At 53.5% G+C, this 12235-nt stretch overlaps 2 protein-coding genes across 2 annotated transcripts; both read right to left on the bottom strand.

The window, feature by feature from the left end:
• Positions 1 to 979: 979 nt before the first annotated feature.
• LOC149327077 (uncharacterized) lies at positions 980 to 3867 on the bottom strand. Its single transcript, XM_089564090.1, has 2 exons — positions 2752 to 3867; positions 980 to 2469 (listed from the first exon to the last, which is right to left on the bottom strand). The coding sequence occupies exons 1-2, from the start codon at positions 3482 to 3484 to the stop codon at positions 1655 to 1657; spliced, it is 1548 nt and encodes a 515-aa protein (XP_089420216.1). The 5' UTR covers positions 3485 to 3867; the 3' UTR covers positions 980 to 1654.
• Positions 3868 to 5116: 1249 nt separating this feature from the next.
• LOC149327076 (uncharacterized) lies at positions 5117 to 8620 on the bottom strand. Its single transcript, XM_089564779.1, has 3 exons — positions 7625 to 8620; positions 6437 to 6525; positions 5117 to 5660 (listed from the first exon to the last, which is right to left on the bottom strand). The coding sequence occupies exons 1-3, from the start codon at positions 8570 to 8572 to the stop codon at positions 5117 to 5119; spliced, it is 1581 nt and encodes a 526-aa protein (XP_089420905.1). The 5' UTR covers positions 8573 to 8620.
• Between the last annotated feature and the right edge of the window lie 3615 nt (positions 8621 to 12235).

The following is a 12235-nucleotide window of genomic DNA, read 5'->3' as shown; positions in this document are numbered from 1 at the left end:
ACATCGACGGTCACAAGGGCGTGAATTTGAGTGGGGGTAGGTGACAGAAACGTGTGCTGGAGAACCAGAAACATGTCCTGTGCACAGACGTGGCGTCGGAAGCCGATGAGAGAATGAGGGAAGAACTCCCTCGTCTCGAGAAAATTAGAGAGGCGAGTCAGGGCCATTCGCTCAAGGGTCTTACCAACACATGATGTCAGGGAGATTGGGCGGAGGTTAGAGAGAGAGGGAGGCTTGCCCGGCTTTGGAATCATAGAAATGAGGGAGGAGGTCCAGGAGCTGGGCAGGCAGCCGCTGTCCCATGCATCATTGTAGGTTTTAAGGAGGAATTCTTTGGCGCAGTCAGGAAGGTTGCGAAGTGTGGTGTATGTAATGGCATCCTCACCGGGAGCCGAGCGTGTAGCATTAGCAGCCAGAGCCGATTCGAGCTCCCGGAGAGTGAAGGATTGGTCCAGATCGGGGTTAGGTCCACCGCAGTACACCGGGTAGGAGGGTGCCAGAGGGGGCGGGAGATAGAGAGAGGCGAGCTGATCAAAAACATCGGAGGGAGTTCCTTGAGTGAGGGCTTTAGCTAGAGTGGGAGCAAGGGCAGGCTTAGTGCCAAGGAGGGATTTGAAGAGAGACCATGTGGATCGCGAGTGCAATGCAGAGTCAAGACGGTCACAAAGAGCACTCCAACGAGAGTGCTCGAGGGAGGCGCAGTGGGCGACGATCTCGGCCCGCAAAGCAGTGATCCGGGAGGAAAGTTGGGCATTGTGTGGTTGGGAGCGAAAGGAGCGTTGAAGACGTTTACGGCGACGCCATAAACGGAGAAGGTGAGGATCTGGGTCTTGGATTGGGTAACGAGAGCGAACGCGACGGCTACTGGACGTGAGCGCTGCAGAGATGCGCGACGTCCAGTCGTCGTAGGATTGAAAGGAGTCGGAGGCGAGATTAGTGCGAAAAGCATGCCAGTCAGTGTGAATAATCGGATGACAGCGAGGGATGTGGGAGAGAGAGGTGGTGATATGGATGAGAAAGTGGTCACTTAGAAGAGTTTCGGCTGTCACCTGCCAGTGAAAGGAAAGTGAACCCCGAGAGAAAGTGAGGTCGGGTGTCGTAGGGCGTTGTGAGGCAGTGCCCGCTCGAGTAGGAGAGCCAGGAGTATTAAGAAGGGTGAGGTGGCGTTCCTGGGCCAGACAATGGAGGAGGCGGCCGGGTTTGAGGGTTTGTGGGTAGCCCCAGAGTGTGTGAGGGGCATTAAAGTCACCACCAAAGAGGAGATGGGAGGTAGAAGAAAGAGAGTGAAGGAATTTGCCCAGAGCAGAGAATAAAGAGGAAGTGACAGGGGGGTTGTAAAAAGACAAAAGGACGAGTGAGATGCGGGAAGAAGGGTGGTAATAAACCACACCAAATAAATATTTAAGGAGGGTGGAGGGGATGTCAATTTGCTCTACGAGCACGTCACTGCGTACATAAATAGACGCAAGTGGTGTGGCCGTAGTGGCATGGTAGGCGCGGTAGCCTGGGACATTGCGGGCCGTCCGGGTCTCCTGGAGAAGGAGAAAATGAGGTAGGGAGGGGCGGGTGAGTAGATACTGGTGGAGGGGGGTCTTATTGTGACAAAGATTTCGGCAGTTCCACTGCACAATCTCGAGGTCCTCGCCAAACGCCATTATGATAGAGGAGAGGAACGCGATGGTACGCGTTCCTTCTTTTTTGCCGGGGGCAGTGACTCATGGACGGATTGAAGCATAGATGCAAAGGATTCCAATTGCTTTGATTGTGCTTGGAGGGTGGTAAGGATCTGGAGAACCGAAGTTTCCAGCTGAACCAAGCGAGTGTGATGTGCCTGTGTGGTGGTTTCTACAAGGTCAGCCAAAGGGGCGACCTGGGCGCTGGAGGAAGGAGTGGTGAACGTGGCAAGGTGCTCATTTAGCTTGCTAAGCTGGGAGGTAAGAGAGGAGGTGGTTGTCTGGAGGGTTTGAGTCAAGGCATGTATCTGCTGTTGTAGATCGTGGGAAATGCGCTGCTGCTCTCGCTGCTGGCGTTCCAGCATTGCGAGCCGGAGGTCGAAGGAGCGGTTCTCGTCAGTCAAGGATGGAGAGGGTGGTGTAGTGGAAGAGAGGGACGCTGGCACCGAGGATCCTTTAACTATGGCGGCATAGGAGCCTGGTGGTGACGTGATCGGAGATGATGGAGATTCATGATTAGAGGAGGAGGAGGAGGAGGAGGAGGAGGGGGGAGGGTTGGTGGGTTGAGTGGCCCGGCGCAAAGCTAGGCGTCGGAGGTATGCAGCTTTAGCACACTCGCGTTGCTTAGCAAGGATGAAGGGGCAAGTGGGGTCGAGGGAGGGGTGGGTGTTCACCTGGCAATGAACGCACCAGGGCTGGGCACACACATGAGCGGAAGGGTCAGCGGGTAGAGGAGCAGCACAGCGACGGCACTTGGCCGGAACGCTGTGCTGGGGGCACTGGTGGGCGCGATGGCCTAGAGTGAGACAACGGGTGCAGGTGGGAGGCTTAGGGTTATGAGGACGGCACCGGAAGGCAACGCGTTTGAAATAAACAAAGTGGGGGATGACGGTGCCAGCGAACGTTATGAGCACTGATTGAGTGGATCCCATCATGCGAGCAGCGAGAATATCTGTTTTGAAAGATTCCAGGTCATGCATGAGGTCATCAGGAGTGAAGTGGCCCCCGACGTTATGGATGACGCCGAGGCATGAGATGGGAGGATGGGGGGTGTAAGTTTTGATGGTGACAGGCTTACCATGAATCTGAAGATGCGTGACAGAGAGTAGGAGGTGGGCGGTGAGAGGAGAATGAGTCTTTAGAAACACAAGGCTTTGGGCTGTCTTGGCCTGAAGGGTGATGTCGGCACTGGTCTTCGAGGAAAGTTGAGCAGCGGAGGCGACTGCGGCGAGTACGTCGTAGAGAGGTAGCTTGGGGGTGAGGGTTCCAGGGGGAAGCTGGATGGCAACTGTGATGAGCTCGGCGCGGGGTCGGGCTGCGGTGGCAGGCTTACGGTTTGCACCGATGGTGGTCCAGCCGATTTCCTGGGAAGGAGTGTCGTCTGCCGGGGACGTCGTAAGGTCCATGTCTGAGTCCTCAGCCGGAGTCTCAGTGTGCGACGCGGGTGTCGGGCTTGAGGTCTTGGTGTCAGTGGGACCTTTGGCTGGAGTAGGTGCAGCGGCTCCAGCGGCGGCGACGAACGCAGCCGGCTGCGACGCGTCTATGGCCCCGAAGCCCTTGGCGTCCCTTGTAGCGTGGAGTTGGCTAGGTGTGGACGTTGCGCCGCCGACGAACGCTGCCGGCTGCGCCGCGGCCGTCGATCCGGTGCTCCCAGCGTCGCTCAAGGCGTGCAGTGCGGCAGGAATGTGATCGGTTGCGTGGGCGGCGTTGAACGTACCCGTTTGAGAGACGGCTGTCGACGTGGTTGGAACAGGACCCGCGGTGGCGGCATCGGTGGGTCTGGGCTGCAGGGGCTTGGTCAGACGCTGCATTGCGGCGGTGGAGGCGCGGCGCGTTAGGTTTAGCGAGGCGCCGCGCCGCTTCACAGTTTTGGAGACGCTTGGAGGGCCAGTTCGGCAGCGGGCCGTGATGCCGATGGTTTTCACGTGCTCCGGGAGCCTTCCTGAAGCGATGGAGTGTAAATCCAGGGGCGGGCGAGGCCCTGGACCAGGCCAGGGGCAGGTTAAAGCAGAGCGCGGTAGGCAGCCAGCTAACCAGGGCGGCGCCACCTAGCGGAATCTGCCTTGCATAAATGTTGTCGAGGTTTGTTGCCTTAACTTCTTGGCCAGCGTGACACATAATAGGGAAAGACCTCGTTTTCAGGCCGTGTACTACGTGGGCGCGAGCTTCTTCACTAGAGCCAGTGGCGATGGAGTCAACCTCAGGCTACAGATGTGGTCACGGAGCTCTCCTTAATGCAGGAACTGATGGTTCTGTAAAAACGTTTTACGGCCTAAAAGGATGGAAATCGAGTTATTTGCTTTTTAATTGTTTTTCTGGACGAGTTGCTCGAAGCTTATTTTGAACATATATTGTGGCGGCAACAGCGGCAAGCTTTTTATGCTTATCCTAAGGCGGTTTATTAGTGCCTAAAGGTAGTCGTTCGTGACAGAGCTTGCCGCAAGCATTGCTTTGACCACAGAAGCTGCGATAATCATGACTACACTGAGAATGTACGAAAAAGGCGAGCGCACGCTGTTGTGTGTGCAGCAATCATATCGGGGACCGAGATTGTTTTCATGCACTTGGCGCTGAAGTGTGGAATAAGCATCACCCTATGTCGTCTTGGCTGCCACCCTTCCTTACTGGGTATACTAGCAGAGTAGCCCTAAGCATAAATTGGTTGATTTGGTTTTGAGGAAAGGAAATGGCGCAGTATCTGTCTCACATATCTCGGCGGACTAATGAACCGCGCTGTAAGGGAACTTCTTTCACTCTCCCGTTCCTCCCCTCTCTTATGGCGCGGTTCAGGTGTCCGCACAGATATGTGACAGATACTGCGTCATTTCCTTTCCTCGAAGGGAGGAACGCGGCGTTCAGTCAAAGAGTTAGGCGTGGCTCACATGGGCTCCTGTCAAAGTACGTTGGCTGGCCGAAAATTTCGCTTGGATCAACCTTTCACTCATCATAACTGGCAACGCAAGTGCTCCAACATCGATCGAAACCACTTTCAAGGCAAGAACTGAAGTATTTTCTACTTTCTCGGCGCTTTTCATCTAGCCTCGCCCGCCCGTCTCGCTAAGCCTAACCTCAGCCGAGGCGGCCGGCGCCGCCACCGGCACGGACTATAGGTTCCTTGTATCGGCTGTCACAGTCGATAGAACATGACAACACGGTTGCAGGGCAAAGGAGCCTTCGTGCTTTATTGTGCGCTGGTTTTATAGCCACCACTGGAAAGAAGGGCGACCTCCTCTCCCCAGAAGCCGACTGTGTGCGCATGTCCCGTGGCTTCCGGGACGATGACTTAGCTACCGATACATCCTCCGTCGTTTGGAAAAAAAAAAAAAAAAAAAAAAAAGAAAGAAGAGGAAAAGAGAAAAGAGAAGAAAACTCTGTTACAAACAAATCTGAATGGTGTATGGCCCTTGTACAGACGCCTTGTTGACTTCACTTGCATTGGAAATTTAGGGCACCTGTACAAAGTCCTTGTTGTACGAGAGCCACCGAGGTGGTGCTATTTGTCTTGTTGATCTCCTTAGTGCTGGTGCTGGCGAGGCAGTGCGCGGGGGATCCTGCGTTGGAGGCGCTGTGCCGAGCTGTGGCATGATAGTACGCGACTGCGGTGGACCAGTGCGGGCCGAGGTTGCCGAATTGTCCGAGCTGTTTTCGTCGTCGACGAAGTCCGGCAGCTCCCGCTCAAAGGGTTCACTGGTCGGTAGCAGGTGCCGCCGGTTGCGTCGCAGAACTCTTCCACCTTCGGTGAGTACGTCGTACGACCTGGGAAACCTGGACTGACGCAAGATCCGAGCTTTCGGTGACCACGTGTTCTGCCTCACCCGAACGACGTCACCTTTCTGCAGTGGAGCCAACGGCCGCTTGAGGCTTTCGGTCTGGCGATGCTTGTACACCTGGTAGTTGGCACTACAGCGCAAGTCCGGCAATGTGGTGCGAAGCTCGCGGCCTTGGAGGATCTCTGCAGGGGTTCGACCGCACTCTAAAGGTGTGGTCCTGTAAGCAAGAAGTCCCAACCAAAAATCTTGTTTAAGTTCGGTGGTTTTCTTTAGGATGCGCTTTACAATTTGCACACCCTTCTCCGCGAGACCATTTGATTGAGGGAATCGTGGACTCGAGGTGGTGTGTTTGAAATCATATCGCTTTGCAAAGGCAGCGAAGTCGTTACATGCGAACTGCGGACCATTGTCTGTGCATACCTCCATTGGTATGCCGTATCGTGCAAAAATGGAGCTAGTTGACTCTATGACACTCCTCGCTGACAAGTCGTTAAGCAGTTCTACTTCGGGGAAGTTTGACAACGCATCGTATAAACACAAGTAGGATTTCCTACCATACTGGAAGATGTCGATGCCCACTCGGTACCAGGGCTTTTCAGGCACAGGACGCATTTTCAATGGCTCTCTTGGTTGGCTGTAGGCGTACTGCATACATACGCTACACTTCTTGACAAACGCCTCAATGTCCGAGTTCATTCCAGGCCAGAAAACTAGACGCCGTGCCCTGAGTTTGTTCTTATTAATGCCCATATGACCATGATGTATTTTTTCTAACATTTCCCGTTGTAAAGTAGTTGGTATTATAACCTTGCAGCCTTTTAGCAGGACGCCTCTAACTTCGGACAGTTCGCCCTCGCTTGACTTCAGCGGCCCTTCGATAGGAATACCATTACTTAGGCATTTTAGAACGGAGCTCAGATAAGGATCGTTCCTCGTCTCTACGGCCAGTCGCTTCCACGTGTCGTCGCTGACAAGTGAGCAAACCACACTTACGGCATGAACTTCCACGTCATCGCTCTGGATGCTCTTATCGTCCTCGGCGGGGGCCCTTGATAGCATGTCGGCGAGCAGAAGTTTTTTTCCTGGAACGAAGAATATTGTGATCTCATAACGCATCAGCCTAAGAAAAAACCGCTGCAGCCTTGGCGGCATATCGCCAACTGCTTTTTTGCGGATGGCAACTAATGGGCGGTGGTCTGTTTCCACAATAACCTGCCGGCCGTAGACGAAGTGGTGAAACTTTTTGCACCCGTATACGATAGCCAGTGCTTCCTTCTCTATTTGAGAGTACCGCTGCTGCGCGTCAGTGAGCACTTTGGAAGCATAAGCCACGGGTTTCCAGGAATCGCTATGACACTGCATTAAAGCTGCAGCAATCCCATTCTGTGATGCATCACAGGACACTTTTGTTGGTTTTTTGGGGTCAAACATTGACAGGAGCGGTTGTTGGCTCATGCTATAGCATAGCAGTTTCCATTCACTCGCATGGTTATCTGTCCATTCAAAAACTGCATCTTGTCTGATTAGGCTCCTGAGAAGAGTCGTCCTTTCCGCCAGCGTGGGTAAAAATTTTACAAAGTAGTTTGCGACCCCCAGCATTCGCAGAACTCCCGATTTGTCAGAGGGGGCGGGCATTTCCAACATACTTTTCACTAGTGAAGGGCTCGGTTTTATACCTTCTGCACTGATAACGTCGCCCAAGAACTCAATTTCTTGAACGCCAACTGTGCACTTCTCACGATTAAATGTGAGACCGGCCTGCTCAGCTGCTTGCAGAGCTGACCGAAGGCGTACGTCGTGCTCCTGCCGGGAAGTGCCCCAGACTAGTATGTCGTCGACGTACACTTTCACGCCGGGAAGAGATTCAAAAACTTCATTTAGTGTTTTCTGAAACACTTCAGATGCCGACGAAATACCGAAAGGCATCCGTAAAAAACGATATCGACCGAACGGTGTTGCAAAAGTACAAATCCTGGAGGTTTCTTCGTGCAATGGGATCTGATGGAACCCCGAGTTTTCGTCAAGTCTGGAGTACACTGTTGCGCCCGCTAGCTCGGATTCTATATCTTCTCGCCTTGGCATTTCGTAGTGTTCTCGCTTAATGCATTCGTTTATCTTTCTAGGGTCCATGCACACTCGGATATTGCCGTCTTTTTTGCGAACGATAACGAGAGGACTCACCCAGTCTGTGGCTTCTGTGACTTTTGTGATGATCCCAGCCTTTTCCATGCGTTCAAGTTCTAGCCGAAGCGGTTCTCGCAGAGCCAGAGGTACCCGTCTCGCTGTTTGGACAACAGGTGTGGCGCCTTCGCTCAGGGCCATGCGGTATTCGCGTCGAACACAGCCTGTGCCGCTGAACAGGTGTTGGTAATCGTGAATGACTTTATCAGAACTGTTCACTGTTACGTTGTGAACTTCCCGCGGCAGAAGACCCAGTTCTTCGCTTGCTTCAAGACCAAGGATTGCTTGATTTCCTTTGCGCACTACAAAAAAGTTGCAAACGCTCTTTCGGTTATTCAGCTCCACTTGAGTTCTGAGGACACCCATATGTTTGATAATGCCGCCGCCATACGATCTCAGGATCACACTACTCAGCATTAATGATGGCTTGGGATTCATCTTCCTGTAAAGACCGAAGGGCAACAGGTTAGCTTGGGATCCCGTGTCCACTTTCAACTTCACCAGCAAACTGTTCATGCATACTTCAACGGTCCATTCACGTCGACTGCTGACGCTGCTAACCGACACGTCGAGTACGTTAAAGTCTTCTTCGGATTCTTGCAGTGCGTCCACCTGATTATTTGCCTTGCAGCAGACCGCGAAATGGTTCCTTGCTTGACACTTTCTGCATGTACGTCCGAACGCTGGGCAGCTTCGCGGCGCATGAGTTCGGCCGCATTTTCTGCACTTGAATTGCTTTGATTGCGCTTTACCCAAAAACGGGCTTTCCTTTCGCACCAAGTCCACCGTTTGCTGCTGGCGCTCATTCCATATCTTTTGGTGTTCAGCTGCGCTCTCAGCGGCTTTGCAGATTCCTTCTGCTTTTTTGAGGGTGAGCTGGCTGTCTGCGAGCAACTTCTCTTGTACTTTGCTATCACTGGTGCCAAAAACTATTTGGTCTCTAATCATTGACTCCGTCAATGAGCCGAAATTGCATGAATGGGCTTGAGTCTTCAAATCACGCAAAAATGTTCAAAGGGCTCACCGGAATCTTGCATCCGTTTCCTGAAGATATACCGCTCGTGGACTTCGTTCCGTTGGGCAGCACAGTATTCTTCAAACTTTTTCACCACCGTCGCATAGTCGAGCTTGTTCTCGCCATCCGCAAAGGTAAACGTGTTGTAGATTGCGATGCCTTCCTCACCTGCGATGCTCAAGAGCAGCGCGGCCTTCGCAGACTCTGGTCGAGGTTTTTCGGTTGGCTCCGATGCAGTTAAGAAGAGCTCAAACTTCTGTTTAAAGAGCTCCCAGTGCTTGCTGATGTCCCCTGTCACACGCAGCGGCTCCGGTGGCTTTAGGAATTCCATCTTGTTGGTCGGTGGCATCCCACTTCTGACACCATGTATCCGCTGTCACAGTCGATAGAACATGACAACACGGTTGCAGGGCAAAGGAGCCTTCGTGCTTTATTGTGCGCTGGTTTTATAGCCACCACTGGAAAGAAGGGCGATCTCCTCTCCCCAGAAGCCGACCGTGTGCGCATGTCCCGTGGCTTCCGGGACGATGACTTAGCTACCGATACATTCCTCATGGCACAGGGCCTGCTCTCCGTTCGTGCCGTGGACGTGGTAGAAGGTACGGATATCACCCCAGAAGAATTTGAAAGCCAGACCGACTGGATAACCAAGATCGACAAGAAGCGCAAGCAAGATCTTGCCAGGACTTCCAACGCGAACGCAGCTGGCGGCTCTACGGCTGTCGGCGTTGACGTGAACGCTGCTGGCGGCGATGACTTACCGCACGTAAGAGCTGTCTCCGCAACGGCCGACGCCTAGCAAAGCAGTCTGTCGGCTCTAACCAACCACGGCTTCCGCGCGACGATTTCAAGATCATTATTCGGCCCCGTGATGGTCTTGCTGCGGGTAACTTCTCAGCTCCCCGGCTTTTTGTCGCGGTAAAGGCAGCAGCCGGAATTCGCGACACCGACGGCAAAGGCCTCGACCAACTCATTGTTAACGACAAACAGAACACGATCATCGTCAGCACAGCAAGTAAGGAACGTGCGCATCACTTCCTGAATAGCAAGACTCTCAACATCAACAACAAGATGTACCAAGTCTCTGCTTACGCGGCAGCTCCGGAAACCTATGGGAGAGGAGTGGTGCGCGGTATCGACCTCGAGTATACAACAGCCGACCTCCACGCAAATTTTGACGACCCACGCAACCCTCCAGTATTCCAACTTCGTAGAATGGGCAAGGCAGCGTCTATTCTACTCACTTTCCAAGACGAACGCGTCCCAAGATGGATCTACTACTATGGCGTACCCTTTCGGTGCTATCTTTACAAGAAACGCTACGAAGTTTGCCGCGCATGCGGTGAGCTCGGACATCGGGCCGATGTGTGCGCCAACACAACAAATCAAGGCTGCAGAACGTGCGGGACGCTGAAACCCGCTGCAGGCCACGCCTGTGAACCTCGGTGCCGCCTCTGCGGGGACGCACACCCCACGGGAGACAAGACTTGCAAATAAAGTTACCGTACTCCATACATTGTGAACAAACGCCGCTGGGAGGATATTCGCAAGTCCGAGGAGGAAGCTAAACAAGAAACGCAACGCAAGAGCTGCCTCGACCTGCACCAGGTTCAGAAACAGTCCCGGGGTAGCTCCAAGAGCAGATCCAGCTCCTCTCCTCGGCTGCCCTCCCGCCATTCTCAAGATCGAGGACGTGCCAGGAGCCGGTCGAGGCGCGACGAGTCACCCTCCAGGTCCAGATCCCGACCATCCCACTCCAGGGCTCCCGGCAGTGACACCCTGAACAAGAAGACGGCGAGCATGGTAGGCTGGGTAGATCGAGCCTCTCAACCACCCTCACAACAGCCACCACCTCCCTCACGTGAGATAGCTGAACTTAAAGCTCTCATACAACAGCAAGCACTAGAAATTTCAAATCTTAAATCAGCATTACTGTCCACACAGACAACTACCAACGCACCAGCTACCCAACCCACTCCACCACTTCCTTCCGCTGCCACCGAGGAGGAGGAGGATGATTCAATGCAAGAGCCTTCTCCACCCAAACGCAAAACTTGTACAATCACGCCTTCATTAGACAGGCGCCTCTACAGACGCATGGCTAACATTGAAGACACTTTCAATAACACTTTAAACAGTTCTCTACCCAAGTCATCTCGCAGCTTCAGGGTCTCACAGAGGCCATGGGTAGGTTGACACGTACACAAGAAGCTCATGGTGCCCGCTTCATTCAGGTCGAAACGCGCATACAGCTCTTAGAGCAACGCTTAAACCAGCATGGCTCGCAATAACACTTCCACCCGGTCACCCTCTGGCAGTGGTACTGTCGGGGGTTCACCCTTAAACGAGCTCTCCTCCAACAGCTTTTGCAGCACCGAGATCGCCCAGAAATAATTGCCCTCCAAGAGGCGGGGTCTACCTCCAAGCTAGCGGGATATCGTACTTTTCACAACTCTCTCTCTTCATCCAACGTGGTCACCTTTGTCAAAAGGAATGTAACCGCTCTCACTCACGACACTAACATCTCCACTATCGATCATCTTCTATTGGAAATTCTACCCCGTCGCAAACGAGGCCATAGCCTCTTCCTCTTGAACGTGTACAGCTCCCCCCGGGCGAGGCGTCCTGAGTTTCATTCTCTCATTGCGGAAGTCTCACGCTTGGCCGGTTCCAATCCCATTGCCATCGTCGGGGACTTTAACGCTCACCACACGGCCTGGGGCTACCAGACAGATACGCTTAAGGGCAAGACACTGTGGCAAGCTATCCATGATAACCGTCTCATCATTCTTAATGATCCTTCATTTCCTACTCGTCATGGCAATAGCATTCAGCAAGACACTACTCCAGATCTTTCCATCATCAGCGAAGGCCTCGATGCCTCCTGGACAAACACGCACGTAAATCTGGGCAGTGAGAACGATCTATACTAAAGCTCGTTCTCGTAGGTGGCCCGGCAGGTCGCCCTGCTCGCCCCCAACTCTTCACTAACTGGCATCGCTTCCGAGAGTGCCGCTCCCCGCCTCACAAGATTGACGATATTGGTCTCTGGACCTCTGAGCTATTTCAAGACGTACAAGCCGCCACGGAATCAATCTACCCGGAAGATCCTCTGACCCCCTACGACTCACACCTGCTCGCCCTCTGGCGTCGCAAGCAGCAGCTCACTTTCCAAACGCGCAGGCATAAGCTTGACCGTTATGCACGTAAACAGCTAGCTGCGCTGAAGAGAGAGATTGCACGCTACGCCCTCACCCTGGATCGCCAAAATTGGGATGCTTTATGTAACTAACTAGATAGCAACATTGCAAGAGCAGATGCGTGGCGCTTCCTGCGTCACCTCATAGACCCCTCTAGAACTCGTTCAGAGAACGCCCAACAACTGGAACGCCTCCTATATCAGTTTCCAGGCACTGCAGATGAGTTACTCGCCCAGCTGAGGGACAAATACATCAATCCGCAGCCCCCTACTCTGCTCCCAGACTATGCGGGTCCCGACAACCCTTCCCTCAGCGCCCCGATCACAGTGGAAGAGGTCCAGGCTGCACTAGCTAAGTTACGTCCGGGCTCGGCAGCCGCCCCAGATCACATCAATA

Source organism: Amblyomma mixtum, chromosome 10, assembly GCF_055824585.1.
Source record: "Amblyomma mixtum isolate Tamu chromosome 10, ASM5582458v1, whole genome shotgun sequence".
NCBI lineage: Eukaryota > Metazoa > Arthropoda > Arachnida > Ixodida > Ixodidae > Amblyomma > Amblyomma mixtum.
Note: the sequence above shows the minus strand (reverse complement) of the source record. Positions and strands in the feature narration are given on the sequence as shown.

Coding starts and splice junctions, on each gene's coding strand:
- LOC149327077 (XM_089564090.1), bottom strand. CDS start 3,484: ATGCAGCGTCTGACCAAGCCCCTGCAGCCCAGACCCACCGATGCCGCC. Junction 2,470..2,751: donor CACGCATCTTCAGATTCATG/GTAAGCCTGTCA, acceptor GTCTCACTCTAG/GCCATCGCGCCCACCAGTGC.
- LOC149327076 (XM_089564779.1), bottom strand. CDS start 8,572: ATGATTAGAGACCAAATAGTTTTTGGCACCAGTGATAGCAAAGTACAA. Junction 6,526..7,624: donor TCACAGAAGCCACAGACTGG/GTGAGTCCTCTC, acceptor TCTTCGTTCCAG/GAAAAAAACTTCTGCTCGCC. Junction 5,661..6,436: donor ATGACGTGGAAGTTCATGCC/GTAAGTGTGGTT, acceptor TCTTGCTTACAG/GACCACACCTTTAGAGTGCG.